Source organism: Ochlerotatus camptorhynchus, unplaced genomic scaffold (assembly GCF_037179485.1).
Source record: "Ochlerotatus camptorhynchus isolate MF236.1 unplaced genomic scaffold, CSIRO-AGI_Acam_v1.1 ptg000036l, whole genome shotgun sequence".
Lineage (NCBI taxonomy): Eukaryota > Metazoa > Arthropoda > Insecta > Diptera > Culicidae > Ochlerotatus > Ochlerotatus camptorhynchus.
Window position 1 is genome coordinate 730,687 of NW_027040527.1, and position 21,820 is coordinate 752,506.

Consider the following 21,820-nt stretch of genomic DNA (forward strand, 5'->3'; position numbering starts at 1 on the left):
ACATCGTTAAGCAATGTTAAAGAAAGAAAGCTGTCAAATTGAGTTGGTTGCGTTAGGTTCTCGCCGAGCGGTCTCACAAACACTAGCTTAAATTATATTGTTGAAAATATCCCATTTAATTTTGCGTGACAGCTGGTAGTGTTAGTGAAATGCACCGTATGCGTACACGTCCGCAGAAAGGCTTACTGGAAGTGGTGCATGAACCTAGGAGCGGGACAACGGCCAATCTTGGAACATTCAATTTCCATGATTTTACAAAAAATTTCATAACTTCGACAATTTCCAACCGATTTCATCCATTAAAGGCTCATTTTCTCCAGTTTTTAATGGACTTTAAGAATAAATTATGGAATGATTTTTTGAATCTTTTTATCCCATTAAAAATGTTGATTAAAACAAGATTTTTATGGAAAATTCGCAGGAAAACTAAAAAAAATGCTGTAAATTTTTAAATGTCTTCAAAATTAAATTTTTAATTAAGACATAATATTCTAGTGAACGATAGCAATTTAGCTTCATTTTCATAAAAAAAGATTTAAAATTGGTGCACTAGTTCCAAAGATATTGACATTTTAGTAATCGTACTTTTGTCCAAAATTCAAAAAATCAAAATTTTTGTATATCTCAAAAATGGCTCTACTTTAATTTTTTCTGACCACGGCATTGAATTCAGCGTAGGATTTTTCATTAGAAACGTTGGTCAACCACTAAAGTTCACACTTTTTATGTTGTTTTGTAAACTAGTGTTTCCGGCCTCAAGAGGTCACCCCGAATACTCATTTTGATGGGTAAACAAGCCACCCGACAATGATAAATTTGACATCCACGTGCACAGATCTAAGGCCTGTACCCGAAAAAAATGCACCAGACAAAAGTGTTCGCCAAAAATTTGTTTTAAGTCGGATTTTCTTGAAACTTTCAGGGAATAAACTAATACATATGGATTATGTTTTGGCATAATTACTTTATTCAATTTCCTTTCCATCGCTGAAAGCCCGCACCTTTCCCTTAAGACCCTTCATTACATTTTGTGCAATGGTGGAGCTGACCTTTTTGGTCACTTTCATCCATTCTTTCTTCAACTCTAGCTCGTTCTTAAACATCTTGGACGATTTTCGAACTTTGGCCTTCATTATGGCCCAAAATCTTTCCACCGGACGAATCACTGGTGAATTTGGGGGTTGGCGGTTTTTAGTACAAAAACAACGTTATTGTCACTGTACCAATCCAACGTCGATCGCGCGTAATGGCATGATGCCAGGTCCGGCCAAAATAATGTTTCGCCTCCGTGGGACTGCAGGAAGGGCAACAGACGCTTCTGGAGGCACTCGGGGCGGTAAACTTCGCTGTTGATGGTACCCATTGTAATGTACGGTTTACTCAGTTTACCGCTTTGGGATATGGCCTGCCAGAGCAAGTATTTTTTGGCGAATTTGTCCACTTTCTTCTTCCTTATGTCTTCCGGAACATCAAACAGTGATTTGGCAACGTAGAACTCCAGCCCCGGTATCTGCTTTGCGTCTGCCTTGATGTAGATTTCGTCATCCATAACCACACACATCGGTTTCGATAACCACTCTCGATACAGCTTCCTTGCGCGGGATTTGGCCACCGTGTTCCTTCCGGACCTTGAATACACGAAGCCCAGCTCGTTTCATGGTTTGCTGAACGAACCAGGCGGAACACTTTGCCTTCAGAGCCGCGTCGCGAATCGAAAGGTTCGGATTACGCTTGAAATAATCCAACACCTTCCGGGCCTTCACAGGGTCAGCTGTCTTCGATTTTCTTCCACTTCCAGCCCGCCGCTCGGACGTCTGGGGCTCCTTAAACGATTTTACCACCCGAGAAACAGTTCCCAAGCAACAATTTTTGTTTTATTTAAGTTTTATAGCAGTTGATATAACCAAATTATAAAACCTTAACTGACGACCACATTGCTTTAAGAATCTCCTGAGAACCGCAATACAGCCATGTCATGGCCAATTGGCCCAGTTTTAATGCAGTCATTAAAACTTGATATGCGAACTACTTTAGGAGCATAGGATTTATGTCAGTTTTATCACACTTTAGACGTGATTGTTAAAAATGAAAACATAAAACCTCCTCCAGGTCAGAAAGTTTTAACAGCTTTCTAATGACTACCATAAAACTATATTACAACCGCATAAATCGCTCCTGAAGAAGTTGATAAAACATGATACGCAAAACATTTTGACAACTTTGAAGGTTTTAAGTTGGGGTTTTTGGATGATAGTTAATATTGAGAAATATTTTATTGTGGTTTTATTCTTTCGATGTTTGATGTGAAATCATGATCCTTGTCAGTTGGTAATAATGGCTGATATTATTGTACATTGAAAATAAGACGACTTTATTATAATTTTAAACCAATCTGTATATGCTTCACAGTATGCCGTGCAATATTTATGGTGATTATTATACCAAATAGGAGCATAAATTTAGTGCGCCATATGAATACTAAAATATAGGGATATTTTTAATTTGTCTGCATTAGCACCATGCATTAAAGAGTCATTCAAATATTATCTATTTAGTACAAAACTGTTACTACTGTTGAGCAATAACCAGTCACATATTATTTAATTATACATAGATGTATGAAAGTGCTTTATTGCCTATCAATTAAAGCGTAATTATTCATACTGTGTGAAATTTGTTCATACGGCAACATTTTTTTTTCGTTATAACTTGCTACTCCTTAAAAATACCTCAATATAACATATTCTCCTAGATTGGAATTCTATAGCATAACATAAACCTAATGGTTGTATTTCGTAGTCCAAATTAAGAGCGTTAAGCTATATTTAAGCTCTATAATTAGCTTGCTGGTTTTATTAGGTACAGCGAATCAAAACAAAACAAAAACCATGACCACCTGTCAAAAAGTCAACATTCCAAGCGATCCTCCTATTTTCGCTTGTAATCAAGATGTAAGAAATGCTTATTGGATCCACTAAAAGCTTTTTCAATACAAGGTTTAAAGCCGTGATGTCAATACTGGCCATCTCCAAACGGATTTAGTGAAACTGTCGGCGTTGCTTTAAGAAGGGTTCGTGGATCTTTCGGAAGTGTATCGGAAAGCCGCTTGTTTAATATTTTTAAGAGCTCCTTCACCGCACGGTGCCTTATGTAGGGATCGTATAACTGTAGTTCCTCCAGGAGTTTCATATTGTCGATCGTCTCATCTTCATCGTGTTCAGAAGCACTGAAGGGGTTTTCATTTCATATATCTGAATAGATTTGTTTTTTATAATGACAAAAAATTTCAGAGTATTTTTTGTTGTAGCAGTATATTTCTTATCTGTGAATCTTAGGCCTCTGATAAAGATGATAGTTGTAATGAAGCTTTAATGAAGGTCTAAGACTGCTTCAAGTTTTATATCGGTCATAAAAAGTGTACCATAAAACATAATTGTATGTTTTGTTTTGGTTTTTTCTTCAGTTATAAGTAGTGATGCAGAACCACCTTACAGCTACCGTTATAACTATGAAGTCTGAGTTTTAATTTAGTAGTCATAAAACAGTTTTATAGACGACTTGACGGCCTGATTTTATGACAAGCACATAAAACCGTAATACAACCACAGGCTGGAAGGGATGCTATGATAAAACAATGATAAAATAAGAATAAATCTTCCAAGCATTTAGATTGTTACTTGGGTTGTCTTCCGATCCATCTCATGGTCTCAGTCGGATTTTCCATGACGGCGCGCAAAATTCTCCGGCGATTTTCTTCTTGTTTCGATGACATCTCAATAACCACTGAATCGATTGTTATGAAATTTTGCACATGTAAACAATTCACTCCAAACTAGTTATACCCAGATTTTCATCAATTTTTACGCACGGTTAGCTTAAACTAACCGTGTGAACAATCAACATAAGTCGGAAAAACTGCGCGAATTTGGATCGAACAACTTCGCGTCAATGCGAAAGTAAGTTCATTTGACAATGAAAGATGATAACTTAGAATGAACACGAGTCAAGCTAAAGCAAGCAGGATTAAAACTGATGGAAACTAAGCGACGCCGGTTGTGTAGTGGTAAGCGTGATTACCTCTCACCCCAGCAGGTCTGGGTTCAAGCCAAGGGAAGTAAAGCCGTTGGTCCCCGGTTCATGAGTTGATGGGTTGATATGTAGGGTCCAGGTGTGGGAGCTGCCTCCCTGAAAAAAAAAACTGATCGAAAGTGGTTCTGTTGATGTTGAAGGGGATCTACTAGAGAAGACAGAATGACTTTCAATTGAAAGTGATGGTTGACAGCTTCGTCGTCGCTTGACGATTTTCGATTGAAAGCGACTTTGTTGGGCCCTGCATGGAGTCGACGTAGAATATGAGATTTGGCTTAATTGGTTCCAACATGGAATATCTCGCGATCCTGGACAAATAGAAGGTTCCTGTCTTCTGCAAGGTAGTTAAGTGCATCAAGGCCTTATGGTTGATGGACAGCAGTTCATAATTTTCTCACCTAGCGGCGCTAGTGTATTTTCTGCTTAAACCATATACTAAGGGGATGCATATAAGTTAGTCGGTAAAAAAATCGTTGGTTGGTATAAGAACACATCTTATTTTTTTTAATTTGTTTTCAGGGCCATTACCATAAACGAACGATAACCCAAATGATTGAACTATTCCACAAATGGTTTGGATGATCCCCTGAACACGCCGTTAAGCATAAATTAACCAAAACATTTTTATTAGGGTTGGTAACAAAATTTTTAAGATATTTTTATTTGAAGTTAGTGGTTTGAAAAAATGGGTCCCACGATATCTCATCACTGCGTTGACCAAATCAGCTCATTTTTCAGGTGAAGACTCGTTAATCAGGTCCCGTGTGCTTGACAAAGGCCGATTTTTGAAAAGTGGATTTTACAAAAGATAAAATTACTTTTATGTTTTTTTCATATAAAAAATCTCAGTTTTTTATTTTTTGTCATTAAAAATAAGTAAATTTTAAAATCTGGCTTGGTCATGCACACGGGATAAATCTTGTGAGTCTACACCCTAAATTTGAGCCATTTTGGTCCATCCAGTTCTGAGATATCGAGAAAATCCATCTTTAGACCACAATTATTTACAAACCGCAACATTTCACCTCAACACATAGATGTAGCCAGAGGGGGCAGAGGGGGCAACTGCCCCCTTAACTCAGAAAAATAAAGGCTTTCAGTGAAATGGCGTTCGGTAAAATGACGTGCCTCAACACGTGTTTACTCATGCTAATACGTGTTTACTAATACTAATTCTAACACGTGTTTTCTAATACGAATCAAATCTGACCATTTTTGAAAAATCGATTTTTTGGTTTATTTTACATATTCTAAGTGACCCCTTGAGATCCTGGCTATATAGAAAGTTTTTGTCTTCGGTAAAGTTGTTCAGGTAAACAAGACTTTTCGGATGGTGGGTTAGTAGAAACTTCATTCACTACGTGGCGTTAGTGTACTAGTGAATTTGTTTATAAGCTATATATTTGAGATCTTGGCCACATATGAAATATCAGTCTTCGGCAAAGTTCTTCACTACGCGGTGCTAGTGTGCATGTGTATTTCCTGTTTATGCTAAATCTTGAGATCCTGGCCATCTAGAAAGTTTCTGTCTTCGGCACCTTACGGACAACAAATACAGCATTCTCTCCATATTTGTGGTCGATAATACCGATGTTTCTAGGTTTAGTGTCAACCATAAACTAAAAGCTCGCTAATCGAAAGACCATTACCTGAATGTCCGTTAACTAAAACAACCTGTCAAAATTGTCGAAATGTATAAAAAAGTAACATGCACATTGTCGCACTTAAAATGCATTTTTAACTGGTTCGACTTATGAAATACATTTTTGCTTGCCAATACACAGAGTGTATAAATACGGGAAGAATCTGCAAAGAAACTGAACGTTGATAAGACTCCAGAATAAAATAGCTTTCCGCAGAAACTCGGACCGATCAGTTCGGTGGTGATCATCGCGCAGAGCGGACGTAAATCAGCAAACCCCCTGAAAGCGATTCAGCAGTGTCAGTTTGTGTCTTGAAGAAGAAAGAAAGAGTGCGCGTTCGGAAGAAGGCAGCATGATGATGCCGCCAGCGAGGAGCAGCATGTGGATCTTTCCGTTCCTACTGTGCTGTGGATTGCTAATCGAGCTTACCCAGAGTCAAGGGTCAGTTAGTGTGTTTTGATATGGCCCACGTTAAGATGCACTGCTCGGGGATTCCCTGCTTCAGAGAATCCCCGAGTAGGTGATAATGCTATATGAACTGAAGAAGCGAGCTTGAAGATGGTGCGCGGAAAGAGAAATGGGATTTTTGCTTTTGAAAATATTTAAAAAAGTGCGCATTGATTATGAATGAAGAAATGATACTTGCAATAACACAAAGAGCTGTGATCCAGAAAATGAAACCGGGTGTTCGCTGTTGAAAGATTAATTAAACAAATGTCTATGAAATGTCGTGTTTAGCGTGAGAATAATGATTAAGGTTAAGGTATTCTCGTTGAACCGGTTGCAATTTAATGTGTTAAAAACAAAGAAATTAGTTGTTTGATGAAAGGAAGAAGCTGTGAATAGCATTCTGGACTATGTGACATCGATTAACTGATAATTATTTAAATGGACTGATAAGATGAAACGGTACATTAACTGTTGAAACAGTGTGGAGCAGTTTTCGGGAGGAATTGAATCAAAGTTTACAACGTAATTACTATCATAATCCGCATGATAATTACAATTGCAATATTTGAGATTATTTCACCGAACATTAACGGCGTTTAAACGATGGCCTCCGCAAACAAGGTTCAGGCCATTTTCAGATAAGACTGTGTGCGAACCTCCTATGGGAATTGGCCAGTCAATGGTCATTAGGGTGGTTCAAACTACCGATTTTGCTCCAACATGCTCAATCGATTCGAAGCCAGATTCCGATAATTTCCTCAAAATTTTAGTTCATATGGATGCGAACCCATACTGAACTGATCGTTTGAAGTTTATTTGAGAAGTATTATGGGAAAAGTTTGCTATTTTTTCTTATGGGGAATGTATCAGCTACTAGACCACTTTTTGATTAGACTTCAAGGTAATAAGTTATTAAATAATTTCGAAGCCGATAACTTTCTGATATGATTAATCGACTGCTCTCAGGGCAACAATGCATCTTACACTTATGACATAGTAGTCTGGATTATTTGTCCTATGATTTGCGCCAAGTACACTAATGTTGCTTGCTGAGCAGTTGATGGTGCATGTCAGAAAAATATCATCTTCTTAATAAATTAATATCTAATTATCCTGACGTTCCATCAAAAAGGGGAGTTGTAGTTGGGAAAATTTCACATTAGTACAGTTAGCTTACTTTTCCGTAGCTCATTACAGCGAAGGGCTAGAACAATGATAACAAGAACTTCTCTTTTTCCATACAACCTTTAAAGGGCCAGTGTAGTATGAGTTCGCATTCAAATGAGCTAATTTTTTAGGAGAATTATCAGGACCTGATTTGAAATCGATTGAGCTTGGTGGTGGAGCAAAATAGATATTTTGAACCACCCTAATGGTCATCTTCTATAGCGGTTATCAGGAAAAATTGCAAAAGGACATTTTGTCGATCTAAAGAAAAAACCAATAGCTCTTATGTCTGTTAAAAAAATACGTAACGCAAAAGCGGGAGGGGGGAATATAGAAAAGTGTTACAGTTTGCAACACTTTGATGAGGAGGAGTGAGTGGGTGCTTGGTGGTGTTACGCGTACAAATGCAACTTTAAGAAATTTTGTAAACATATGATGCGTAGGAAAAGGAAAACTCTGAAAATGGTGGATGAGTGTGAAACATCATCATTGATGGATTTGTTATAAAGACAAAGTATGTGTATTCGAAGATTCAGTGCTTTCTGGATTGAACTGAGAACCAACCAGTGCTGCATAATCTCGACACGGCGATATTGATAAAGGATTTATTTGTCAATTTTCAGTGACAAACATGTGCAGTTTTTGTTATTAGGTTCGTAACGAAATTATATGAATGCATCACATAATTCGAGCAGTTTAAAATTACGTTTCCTAGCACTCGAACTTTGCCGTGGAACAATATTTTGAATTAATCTTTTAGAACCACTAGAAAATAGGGTCTTGTTTATGCTAAGCTGGAAAAATCTGGAATTTGTTGTTCCATTTTCTTCAAATCGCTAGTAGAAGGTCGTCTCAAAACTACTCGAAAATATGATTAATTGAGCAAAATAAATCGAAGGAGCCGTTAACGTGAACAAGCATCTACATCCTTAACTGGATTACAATAATAAGACACGGAATGCACGAAATTACACTTAACCAGGCGAATCTTTGTCATTGACGAAAAATGAGTAAATGAGTTTTTACGAAGGATTATGTGAGGATCAATTCATCCAGTGACGATCACAAACAAACAACATCCAGTGACGATGTCAACAATAATTTTGTAACAACAATAATGTCGCGAGAAATATTTCAATGATAAATCTACGCACTGGTACCAACATTTAAATGAAGAATGGATGGCATCTCATGCAGTGCTGTCATATTAGATTTAGTGCTGTTTACTATGTGTGCTCCGCCCACCTCAAATCCTTACGCTCCCTTCAAGGAACCACTAATTGTGTGTAATTAAATTAGGGCCCGGGTTAAACTTGTATACAATCAACTCATCTTAAATATTCACAATACCTACTGATTTTTCGTGTATTGGTTCATCAAGTTTTTTTTACCGTCGATCTTGTTTTCGTACTGAGTACTAATGTTACTGTTCCATCCAAGTAATCACGATGTTCCATTCAAGTAATCGCAGCAACCTACAGCTGCGACCGAGATGGAAAAATTAGTGATTCAAAGTGTAGATGTCAACCTGAATAAACGTATAGTTAGAAGCACTCAAACTTTCTTTATTCTTTGAGAAGAACACTTCAGTTGGCGACGAGGATTTTTCTGGAGGCTCACAAGAAATTCCAGAATCGAATTTTGCAGCTTCTCCAGCGGTTGGCCGTTCCACAAGCAGCGAACCCAGAGCAAGTTTTGGAATCCTTGTCGACGAACATCAGCGAGTTCTGCTTCGATCCGGAGAACGGCACCACATTCGTTAAATGGTTTGCCCGTTACTCGGATTTGTTTGAAAGCAACGCACGAAGTCTGGACGACGCAGCAAAAGTTAGGCTTCTGCTCCGGAAGTTGGACACGTCCTCTCACAGTCGCTACGTCAACTACATCCTTCCGAAACTACCAAAGGACGTCACGTTTGCCGATACCATCAAGACACTCACAAAGATCTTCGGCAGACAGACCTCCGTATTCCACAAACGCTACCAGTGCATGCAGCTACTCAAGTCCGAGACCGACGACATAATCACCTATGGCGGAAAAGTCAACAGGGCATGTGAAGAGTTCGAGTTCCAGAATTTGAAGATTGATCACTTCAAGTGCTTGATTTTCGTCTGTGTTCTCAAAGCACCACGCTACGCGAACATTCGAGCAAGGCTTCTATCCCGGATTGAAGGTGAAACGGCTGATGCTCCGGTGACAATTCAAACTCTGATCGATGAGTTTCAGCGGCTCGTCAACATCAAGTCGGACACTACGATGATCGAACATCCACCAAGTTCGAAGAATTCGGTCAATAGCATTTCGGAGAAGAAACCCGGAAACCAGCATCGTCCACTGAAAACGGAAAGCAAGTCCACTCCTCGTACTCCATGCTGGCAGTGTGGTCAGATGCTCTACGTCCGTGACTGTCCATTTTCTGATCATCTCTGCAAGGTATGTAACCGCATCGGTCATAAAGAAGGCTACTGTAGCTGCATCAAGAAGTCTTCAAGCGACTCTTCAACTCAACCTCGAGAGAAGAAGCAGTTCCAGAAGAAGGCCGGTCCCAGATCTCAAGCCAAGGGAATTTTCGTGAAGCACATCGCAAACAGCAACCGGAAACGCAAGTATGTGGCCCTTAACATCAATGGTGTTATGACTTCGCTACAACTGGATTCTGCAAGTGATATCACGGTGATTTCCAAGAAAACTTGGCAGCAACTGAGACGATCAAAGCTAACTCCATTTTCGATCGAAGCCTCCAACGCATCTGGTGGACCACTCGCTCTCATCGGAGAATTCCATTGTGAAGCAGTCCTCAATGACATGGTCAAGCGTGGTCAGTAGACTGATGCAAAATTTGACTTTTTCGCTCCACAGTGCTTAAATGGTTTCAAATCGGGTCGTGATTAGCCTCCAAAGGTTACAATTCATTTGGTTAGAAACAGACTTCGCACAAACCATTTGAAGTTTACATGTATATTACTATGGGAAATCTCAACTTTTTGTTCATTGCCTTCTAGTCTTTTTCCATATTGAGCTGCAAAACAGCTCGATAGCTATTCTTATAGAAAACTTTCTCAGCTACAACTTTGCTGAAGTTCGTTTGTTTGTAAAACGAGACAGGAAATAGTTATTAATTATTTAAGAGATTGGTAAACTTATGACATGATCAAGCAGCTGCTCTGTAGGCAACACTGTATTTTGTAGTGTGACATAGTAACCATAATTTTTGTGTCCTATTCAACGCCCCAGAAACACCAATGTTGCCTACTGAGCAGTTGATTGAGCATGATCATAAGACATCAGTGCATTGAACCATTAATAACTTTCGATCCTTGTATTTAATCAAAAAGTAGTCTTCAGCAAAGTTGTAGCTGGGAAAATTTCCTACTAGTAAAATTGAAAGCTCTTGAAGCAGACTGATATGGTGAATTATTAGATAGACATGAACAAAAATCTTGGTTTTACCATAGTAATTCCCATACAAACTTCAAATGGTTTGTGCCATCTCAGTTTCTCACCAAATGGGTTCAAATTTTGAGAGGTTAGTCAGGATCCGATTTGGAATCGTTTAAGTTTGTGGAGCGAAAATTTCAAATTTTGCATCACTCTAGTGGTCAGTGTTTCGTAACGTCATCACCAGATCTCAACGTAATGGGTATTGATTGGATCGACATGTTCAACCTGTGGTCGGTTCCGTTCGATACTCTCTGCAATCAAGTTTCTGCTGTATCTAGACCATGTTTCGCCGAAGCTAGAGCACAGCTGCAAGCCGAGCATCGGGCGGTTTTCGACGACTCGCTGGGCCACTGCAAGAAAACCAAGGTAAAGTTATTCCTCAAACCTAACGCCAAACCAGTTTTCTGTTCGAAGTGACCAGTTCCGTTCAACACGATTCCGCTGGTGGATGCAGAATTAACACGTCTTCAGTCTCTGGGAATCATCAACCCCCCCCCCCCCCCCCCATGGAGCTGGTGCGATCAAGCCGGATAATGTTGTTGTCAGGCAACCAGAAGCTGTCGCCGGACTTTAGATGGGTCTCGGTTAGAAGGCCCACGTCGATGCTGTGCTTACGGAGGAAGTCGGCAAGCTCAATCTGTTTTGCTTTTACAGAGCAAGCGTTCCAGGTAGCGATGGTTAGCGGTTTAGACACCATACTGGATGATGAACTTACCGAGCACTTGGATCTGTTCGGATTTATTGCGGCACTTACGAAGAGCACCGGACATGTTGACGAAAATTTCCATCAGTTCATCCGCTGAGAACAGATCGGGGTTGTTGTTTTGCGCTGGTGGTTGTCTCCAGAATCCAGGGGGGATGGAGAGCTTTGGCCAGCAGAATCACCAGAAGTTGCTTGAGCGGAATGCACCCGCGAATTCTCTTGCCTTTGCTGAGGAGCACGAAGAGGCGGGAAATCCTCCGTCCGAAATGCCGGGACTTTGTCCTTCTTGCGTCCTGATTGGTTGTTAGTTGCCGCCTGTTTTCGTATGCGTTTGAAGTCCTCGCGTTTGGAGCACTGTATGTCGGAATCTTGGTGAGCACCACCACAGTTAGCGCATTTTAACGCCACGGCTCCATCCGCAGGGCAGTCGGAAGTGGCGTGGTCTTGAGCGCAATTGCCACAGCGTGGTTTAATGTTGCAGTTGCGGGTGCCGTGACCAAAGTTCAGACACCGTTGGCACTGAGTCACATCACGATGGCCGCCACGGTATGGCTCCCAGCGGACGATGATGGAATTGATGGAGCGGATGGCCTTCAGCGCGTTGAGCGTCACCGTTCCCTTCTGGAAGTGTACCAGGAAAAGACTATCCGGATACGCCTTCACATTTTCGTCCTTCCTTGTCATCCGATAGACGGCACTTGGGGCCAGCTTGTACCGGTCTCTGATTTCAGCTTCGATAAATTTCGGGTCGAAGTTTGGTAGGCCCCTAATGACGACCTTGAATGGCTTCTCACCGGGAATGTCGTGGGTGAAGAATTCCACCTTGGAAGTCCTCAGGTGGGCGACGACCAAGTCATACTCCGCTTTGGTACGGAGCACCACCTTGGAGCCGACTCTGCCCAACTTGTATTCGGCTTTAACGCCCAGCGTCGCTAGATCTGCGATGAGCTCATTAAGATGGGCATTTTTCACTACCAATGGAGGTAGCTTCACTTTTGCCGCACTCGGGCCGGCAGAATTTTCGTTGCCGATGGCGTCGCCGGAATCACCGATGTCGCTGGCGTTCGTCGCAGTGACATCGGACTGGCCTCGATTCTTCTTTCTCTTCTTGCTGCGTTTTTCCAACACAGCTGGCTGGATATTCCCATCCATGGGGAGAACAGCAAACCTGTTCGAGGTAGGACAGGTTTGCTGTCACCGGGGTTCTGGACCTTCGCCGGGCTTCGCAACCGATGCTTCCCCATTTCGGGGCACACACACACGCACGACAAACCGCGAAAGAGAGCGCGAACACTATCGCCACGAACTTTTCAAACAACTCGAGAGAGCGAGCTAACACCGAACTGAACTGCTTGACGATCAAGCAGAGAATCCACTGGTCGTTGAGCTAATGCCATACAGCAGCGCTCTTTTATATCTTTTCAGGTTAAAGCAGAATGATGTGCAACCAAGTGGTATAAAGGCTACAAAGACTCCTCCCATTATGAGTAGTTTGCTATCAAGTAGCGAGACTGGCTCTTTTCCTTTTGCATACACGGCGAATGAGAACGACCCAAATTTGAGTTTAGTTAACTCATAATCGCCAAAAGTGCAGGAACTCAGCGATGAGTAAATTTGTCTCATGGTTTCCTGTGGAAAACCTAAAAAATCTGCCAGAAAATGAGGAAATTGACGAAAATTATATTCAGTCTCGGAGTAGTACCAATAGACTGAGTGAATCCAATCTTTACTTTTCTCAAATTCGGGAATTTTTCCCTGGAAAATCCTGGAAAAACCTGGGAAAACATGAGGCAAATTTACTCATCGCTGAGTTCCTGCACTTTATTTCTTATTTCTGAGATAACTAAACTCAAATTTGGGACGATCTCATTCGCCGTGATATCACCTTGAAAGATATCGGCGCCGGTGGTTAGAGTGATAACCTCTCACCCCAGCAGGCCTGGGTCCAATCTCAGTACGGAAAACAAATCTCGCGTCTTTTTTCAATAGGTCCTATCTAGATTGATCGATTCTCTTCATCGACACTCTCTTTCGTAAATAACTCGGCTTCACAAATGTTTCCTGTCGTCTTCATCGAATAAGATGCTACATTGTTGCTTCTTCCATCGAAAATATCCGGCCGTGGCGATTCAAAGTTGATCAAGGTTGATCAAAATAATTTGTACCCCTGCTTCCAGTTTGATTACATGAGCATTTTGTGTGGTCGTTGGTTCTGAATATGGACAAACAGGCAGATGAATTCTATTCCTACTCTTTACTGTAATAAGTTTGGTGGCCCTGAAAAGAGCCGTTTTGTTGCCAAAGTTGGTGATGATTCAACCTCCGAAACCAAACAGAGTGCGTCTCTGTCACTTCAGAACGTAGATGACATCCATGGCCGCTTACGCTTGGCGTGTTTAGTGTAGGTGACACCATCACAGATCTCATTTTTTAGGAACACCTTCAGCACGCCTCGTAGATCAGACCGGAGATACGTCAGACACCGCCACGGCGAGCTAGACGACGGATGGTGGTTATCTCGAAGAATTATCGTTTGGTTCTGAATATGGCGATGAGTGTGCAAAATATTACGCAATTCCATCCTCCCTATTCGCACGCGCCCGAGGATCGGAGGCGAATGCCACTTCGACTTGTTTCGTCTACTTACTACTCTCTGACGACTGTGCTGGGGAAGCAGCATATGCATGTAGGCAATTGGTGGATTTGTTAGTTAATTCGACGCTTTTGGACAATGGTGGACATTTACCAGTTTTTCAATAATTTCTTGTTGAAAATCAACATTCGAAAGCATTGTTATCGATGCGTAGCCATATTTCTGATCGATTGGTGATAAAATTATTGAAATTGAACCAGGGACAGCTGAGTTATTAACGTTCAAAATCTTTCTTAATTTGTTACATGTTCCATTTTCGGTTTTCACAAAGTGTACCCCCATATAGAAATCAAAGACGTAGTCCTACGTCAAAAACTGATCGAAAGTGGTTTTGTTGATGTTGAAGGGGATCTGCTCGAGGAGAAGACAGAATGACTTTCAATTGAAAGTGATGGTTGACAGCTTCGTCATCGCTTAACGATTTTCGATTGAAAGCGACTTTGTTGGGCCCTGCATGGAGTCGACCTCGGAGTCGACTTAGAATATGAGATTTGGCTTAATTGGTTCCAACACGTGTTTACTCATGCAAATACGTGTTTACTAATACTAATTCTAACACGTGTTTTCTAAAACGAATCAAATCCGACCATGTTTGAAATATCGATTTTTTGGTTGATTTTACATATTCTATGTAACCCCTTGAGATCCTGGCTATATAGAAGTTTTTGTCTTCGGTAAAGTTGTTAAGGTAAACAAGACTTTTCGGATGGTGGGCAGATTAGTAGAAACTTCATTCACTACGTGGCGTTGGTGTACTAGTGAATTTGTGTATAAGCTATATATTTGAGATCTTGGCCACGGTCTTTGGCAAAGTTCTTCACTACGCGGTGCTAGTGTGCATGTGTATTTCCTGCTTATGCTAAATCTTGAGATCCTGGCCATCTAGAAAGTTTCTGTCTTCCGCACCTTACGGAGAACAAATACAGCATTCTCTCCATATTTGTGGTGGGTGGTACCGTCTACCCACCGATATTTCTAGGTTTAGTGTCAACCATAAACTAGCTATTACAGAAAATCAGTTCAACTATGAGGGAATGCTGTACGCTAAACGCTCACTAAATGAAAGACCATTAACTAAAACAACCTGTCAAAATTGTCGAAATGTTTAAAAAAGTAATATGTACATTGTCGCACTTTAAATGCATTTTTAACTGGTTCGACTTATGAAATACATTTTTGCTTGCCAATACACAGAGTGTATAAATACGGGAAGAATCTGCAAAGAAACTGAACGTTGATAAGACTCCAGAATAAAATAGCTTTCCGCAGAAACACGGACCGATCAGTTCGGTGGTGATCATCGCGCAGAGCGGACGCAAATCAGCAAACCCCCTGAAAGCGATTCAGCAGTGTCAGTTTGTGTCTTGAAGAAGAAGAAAGAGTGCGCGTTCGGAAGAAGGCAGCATGATGATGCAGCCAGCGAGGAGCAGCATGTGGATCTTTCAGTTCGTACTGTGCTGTGGATTGCTAATCGAGCTTACCCAGAGTCAAGGGTCAGTTAGTGTGTTTTGATATGGCCCACGTTAAGATGCACTGCTCGGGGATTCCCTGCTTCAGAGAATCCCCGAGTAGGTGATAATGCTATATGAACTGAAGAAGCGAGCTTGAAGATGGTGCGCGGAAAGAGAAATGGGATTTTTGCTTTTGAAAATATTTAAAAAAAAGTGCGCATTGATTATGAATGAAGAAATGATACTTGCAATAACACAAAGAGCTGTGATTCAGAAAATGAAACCGGGTGTTCGCTGTTGAAAGATTAATTAAACCAATGTCTATGAAATGTCGTGTTTAGGCTGAAAATAATGATTAAGGTTAAGGTATTCTCGTTGAACCGGTTGCAATTTAATGTGTTAAAAACGAAGACATTAGCTGTTTGATGGAAGGAAGAAGCTGTGAATAGCATTCTGGACTATATGACATCGATTAACTGATAATTATTTAAATGGACTGATAAGATGAAACGGTACATTAACTGTTGAACCAGTGTGGATCAGTTTTCGGGAGGAATTGAATCAAAGTTTAGAACGTAATTACTATCATAATCCGCATGATAATTACAATTGCTATATTTGAGATTATTTCACCGAACATTAACGGCATTTAAACGATGGCCTCCGCAAACAAGGCCATTTTCAGATAAGACTGTGTGCGAACCTCCTATGGGAACTGGCCAGTCAATGGTCATTAGGGTGGTTCAAACTACCGATTTTGCTCCAACATGCTCAATCGATTCGAAGCCAGGTTCCGATAATTTCCTCAAAATTTTAGTTCATATGGATGCGAACCCATACTGCACTGGTCGTTTGAAGTTTATATGAGAAGTATTATGGGAAAAGTTCGCTATTTGTTCTTATGGGAAATTTATCAGCTACTAGACCACTTTTTGATTAGACTTCAAGGTAATAAGTTATTAATTAATTTCGAAGCCGATAACTTTCTGATATGATTAATCGACTGCTCTCAGGGCAACAATGCATCTTACACTTATGACATAGTAGTCTGGATTATTTGTCCTATGATTTGCGCCAAGTACACTATTGTTGCTTGCTGAGCAGTTGATGGTGCATGTCAGAAAAATATCATCTTCTTAATAAATTAATATCTAATTATCCTGACGTTCCATCAAAAAGGGGAGTTCAGTTGGGAAAATTTTACATTCGTACAGTTAGCTCACTTTTCCGTAGCTCATTACAGCGAAGGGCTAGAACAATGATAACAAGAAGTTCTCTTTTTTTCCATACAACTTTTAAAGGGCCAGTGTAATATGAGTTCGCATTCAAATGAGCTAAATTTTTAGGAGAATTATCAGGACCTGATTTGACATCGGTTGAGCTTGGTGGTGGAGCAAAATAGATATTTTGAACCACCCTAATGGTCATATTTTATAGTGGTTATCAGGAAAAATTGCAAAAGGACATTTTGTCGATCTAAAGAAAAAACCAATAGCTCTTATGTCTGTTAAAAAAATACGTAACGCAAAAGCGGGAGGGGGGAATAAAGACAAGTGTTACAGTTTGCTACACTTTGATGAGGAGGAGTGAGTGGGTGCTTGGTAGTGTTACGCGTACAAATGCAACTTTAAGAAATTTTGTAAACATGTGATGCGTAGGAAAAGGAAAACTCTGAAAATGCCGGGCTGATCCTGGTGGATGAGTGTGAAACATCATGATTGATGGATTTGTTATAAAGACAGAGTATGTGTATTCGAAGATTCAGTGCTTTCTGGATTGAAATGAGAACCAACCAGTGCTGCATAATCTCGACACGGCGATATTGATAAAGGATTTATTTGTCAATTTTCAGTGACAAACATGTGCAGTTTTTGTTATTAGGTTCGTAACGAAATTATATGAATGCATCACATAATTCGAGCAGTTTAAAATTACGTTTCCTAGCACTCGAACTTTGCCGTGGAACAATATTTTGAATTAATCTTTTAGAACCACTAGAAAATAGGGTCTTATTTATGCTAAGCTGGAAAAATCTGGAATTTGTTGTTCCATTTTCTTCAAATCGTTAGTAGAAGGTCGTCTCAAAACTACTCGAAAATGTGATTAATTGAGCAAAATAAATCCAAAGAGCCGTTAACGTGAACAAGCATCTACATCCTTAACTGGATTACAATAATAAGACACGGAATGCACGAAATTACACTTAACCAGGCGAATCTTTGTCATTGACGAAAAATGAGTAAATGAGTTTTTACGAAGGATTATGTGAGGATCAATTCATCCAGTGACGATCACAAACAAACAACATCCAGTGACGATGTCAACAATAATTTTGTAACAACAATAATGTCGCGAGAAATATTTCAATGATAAATCTACGCACTGGTACCAACATTTAAATGAAGAATGGATGGCATCTCATGCAGTGCTGTCATATTAGATTTAGTGCTGTTTACTATGTGTGCTCCGCCCACCTCAAATCCTTACGCTCCCTTCAAGGAACCACTAATTGTGTGTAATTAAATTAGGGCCCGGGTTAAACTTGTATACAATCAACTCATCTTAAATATTCACAATACGTACTGATTTTTCGTGTATTGGTTCATCAAGTTTTTTTTTTTACCGTCGATCTTGTTTTCGTACTGAGTACTAAGGCCGTTCGCAATGCTGAGTTTCAAAATTGTTTTAAACTACTCGTCAATTCTATAATTTGAAACTGTCAAAAATAAAACTGCAACACGATCAGCGCAACGCACAGTTCTAAAACATGTTTGTAATCATCAAGTTCCATAAACTTTACTGTTCTCTATGAAGTTCTCCGTTTTTTTTTGTGGAGCTCTTCGAAACATCTTCAACACATCCAAAGAAATTTGAAACAGAGTTCCATTCGTGTTTCAAACTCGCTCAGAAATAAAACAGAATAGTCGAGCAGTTGCAAATCTGGTGCAAAATAGTGCTCGAATAATGAAACTGCAACTCAGCATTGCGAGAGGTGCGTTTCTGTTCTAGTTTCAAATTGAAACAGTCCATATAAAATACAACAGCATTGCGAACGACCTAATGTTACTGTTCCATCCAAGTAATCACGATGTTCCATTCAAGTAATCGCAGCAACCCACAGCTGCGACCGAGATGGAAAAATTAGTGATTCAAAGTGTAGATGTCAACCCGAATAAACGTATAGTTAGAAGCACTCAAACTTTCTTTATTCTTTGAGAAGAACACTTCAGTTGGCGACGAGGATTTTTCTGGAGGCTCACAAGTTCAAGAAATTCCAGAATCGAACCGAGGAAGGATGGCGGCGACAAACGAAGAACTCCAAGCAGCAATTTTGCAGCTTCTCCAGCGGTTGGCCGTTTCACAAGCAACGAACCCAGAGCAAGTTTTGGAATCCTTGTCGACGAACATCAGCGAGTTCTGCTTCGATCCGGAGAACGGCACCACATTCGTTAAATGGTTTGCCCGTTACTCGGATTTGTTTGAAAGCAACGCACGAAGTCTGGACGACGCAGCAAAAGTTAGGCTTCTGCTCCGGAAGTTGGACACGTCCTCTCACAGTCGCTACGTCAACTACATCCTTCCGAAACTACCAAAGGACGTCACGTTTGCCGATACCGTCAAGACACTCACAAAGATCTTCGGCAGACAGACCTCCGTATTCCACAAACGCTACCAGTGCATGCAGCTACTCAAGTCCGAGACCGACGACATAATCACCTATGGCGGAAAAGTTAACAGGGCATGTGAAGAGTTCGAGTTCCAGAATTTGAAGATTGATCACTTCAAGTGCTTGATTTTCGTCTGTGTTCTCAAAGCACCACGCTACGCGAACATTCGAGCAAGGCTTCTATCCCGGATTGAAGGTGAAACGGCTGATGCTCCGGTGACAATTCAAACTCTGATCGATGAGTTTCAGCGGCTCGTCAACATCAAGTCGGACACTACGATGATCGAACATCCACCAAGTTCGAAGAATTCGGTCAATAGCATTTCGGAGAAGAAACCCGGAAACCAGCATCGTCCACTGAAAACGGAAAGCAAGTCCACTCCTCGTACTCCATGCTGGCAGTGTGGTCAGATGCTCTACGTCCGTGACTGTCCATTTTCTGATCATCTCTGCAAGGTATGTAACCGCATCGGTCATAAAGAAGGCTACTGTAGCTGCATCAAGAAGTCTTCAAGCGACTCTTCAACTCAACCTCGAGAGAAGAAGCAGTTCCAGAAGAAGGCAGGTTCCAGATCTCAAGCCAAGGGAATTTTCGTGAAGCACATCGCAAACAGCAACCGGAAACGCAAGTATGTGGCCCTTAACATCAATGGTGTTATGACTTCGCTACAACTGGATTCTGCAAGTGATATCACGGTGATTTCCAAGAAAACTTGGCAGCAACTGAGACGATCAAAGCTAACTCCATCTTCGATCGAAGCCTCCAACGCATCTGGTGGACCACTCGCTCTCATCGGAGAATTCCATTGTGAAGCAGTCCTCAATGACATGGTCAAGCGTGGTCAGTAGACTGATGCAAAATTTTACTTTTAAGCTCCACAGTGCTTAAATGGTTTCAAATCGGGAGGCTAATCACGCTCCAAAAGTTACAACTCATTTGGTTAGAAACAGACTTCGCACAAACCATTTGAAGTTTACATGTATATTACTATGGGAAATCTCAACTTTTTGTTCATTGCCCTCTAGTCTTTTTCCATATTGAGCTGCAAAACAGCTCGATAGCTATTCTTATAGAAAATTTCTCAGCTACAACTTTGCTGAAGTTCGTTTGTTTGTAAAATGAGACAGGAAATAGTTATTAATTATTTAAGAGATTGGTAAACTTATGACATGATCAAGCAGCTGCTCTGTAGGCAACACTGTATTTTGCAGTGTGACATAGTAACCATAATTTTTGTGTTCTATTCAACGCCCCAGAAACATCAATGTTGCCTGCTGAGCAGTTGATTGAGCATGATCATAAGACATCAGTGCATTGAACCATTAATAACTTTCGATCCTTGCATTTAATCAAAAAGTAGTCTTCAGCAAAGTTGTAGCTGGGAAAATTTCCTACTAGTAAAATTGAAAGCTCTTGAAGCAGACTGATATGGTGAATTATTAGATAGACATGAACAAAAATCTTGGTTTTACCATAGTAATTCCCATACAAACTTCAAATGGTTTGTGCCATCTCAGTTTCTCACCAAATGGGTTCAAATTTTGAGAGGTTAGTCAGGATCCGATTTGGAATCGTTTAAGTTTGTGGAGCGAAAATTTCAAATTTTGCATCACTCTAGTGGTCAGTGTTTCGTAACGTCATCACCAGATCTCAACGTAATGGGTATTGATTGGATCGACATGTTCAACCTGTGGTCGGTTCCGTTCGATACTCTCTGCTATCAAGTTTCTGCTGTATCTAGACCATGTTTCGCCGAAGCTAGAGCACAGCTGCAAGCCGAGCATCGGGCGGTTTTCGACGACTCGCTGGGCCACTGCAAGAAAACCAAGGTAAAGTTATTCCTCAAACCTAACGCCAAACCAGTTTTCTGTTCGAAGTGACCAGTTCCGTTCAACACGATTCCGCTGGTGGATGCAGAATTAACACGTCTTCAGTCTCTGGGAATCATCACGCCGATCGATTTCTCAGAGTGGGCCGCTCCGATTGTAGCAGTACGCAAGCCGAATGGTAAAGTTCGCATCTGTGCGGACTACTCCACGGGACTCAATGAAGCGCTTGAAGCAAACCACTATCCTCTACTTACCCGGAGGAGATCTTCGCACAGCTCAACGAAAGCACCATATTCAGCATCATCGACCTTTCCGATGCATACCTGCAAGTGGAAGTAGATGAAGAATCGAAGAAGCTCCTCACCATAAACACGCATCGAGGCCTCTTCCAATTCAACCGGCTCGCTCCAGGGGTGAAGTCAGCGCCTGGAACATTCCAAAGACTGGTTGAAAGCATGATAGCCGACATTCCTGGTGTTCGGTCGTTTCTCGACGACGCTATCATCTTCGGAAGAACCTGGGAGGAACACAAGGCGTCACTAGACAAGCTACTACACACTTAGATTTTTTTGCCGAGATGGGCACCACCGAGCCGCTCGGCATTTTATTTTGCTGGAAATTCAGCAAAAAATATGTTTGTTAGCTGAGATCTCGGCAAAATTCCCGTTTGTTAGCTGAATATCGGCAAGTTTTTCACTGAGATTCAGCAAAACAAAATGCCGAGCT

General features: G+C 40.9%; 2 protein-coding genes across 4 annotated transcripts in view; both read left to right on the top strand.

The window, feature by feature from the left end:
• The first annotated feature begins 5,777 nt into the window (after positions 1 to 5,777).
• Positions 5,778 to 21,820, top strand: part of LOC135710228 (thioester-containing protein 1 allele S3-like) — a 47,707-nt gene continuing 31,664 nt past the window's right edge. For 2 of the 3 annotated variants that reach the window (XM_065232747.1, XM_065232763.1), the window contains exon 1: positions 15,442 to 15,639. In XM_065232747.1, coding sequence (XP_065088819.1) covers positions 15,551 to 15,639 — 89 coding nt within the window. In that variant the 5' untranslated portion in view covers positions 15,442 to 15,550. Of the gene's footprint in view, positions 6,174 to 15,441; positions 15,640 to 21,820 lie in introns of those variants that run through there. The other variant, XM_065232755.1, reaches the window with a different exon arrangement.
• On the top strand, positions 6,167 to 20,113 carry LOC135710560 (uncharacterized protein K02A2.6-like). Its single transcript, XM_065233176.1, has 2 exons — positions 6,167 to 8,771; positions 18,252 to 20,113. Exon 2 carries the CDS (start codon positions 18,893 to 18,895, stop codon positions 20,111 to 20,113), a length of 1,221 nt encoding a protein of 406 aa, XP_065089248.1. The 5' UTR covers positions 6,167 to 8,771; positions 18,252 to 18,892.

What these genes read in the sequence shown, in the direction of transcription:
- LOC135710560 (XM_065233176.1), top strand. Translation starts at nt 18,893, where the DNA reads ATGGCGGCGACAAACGAAGAACTCCAAGCAGCAATTTTGCAGCTTCTC.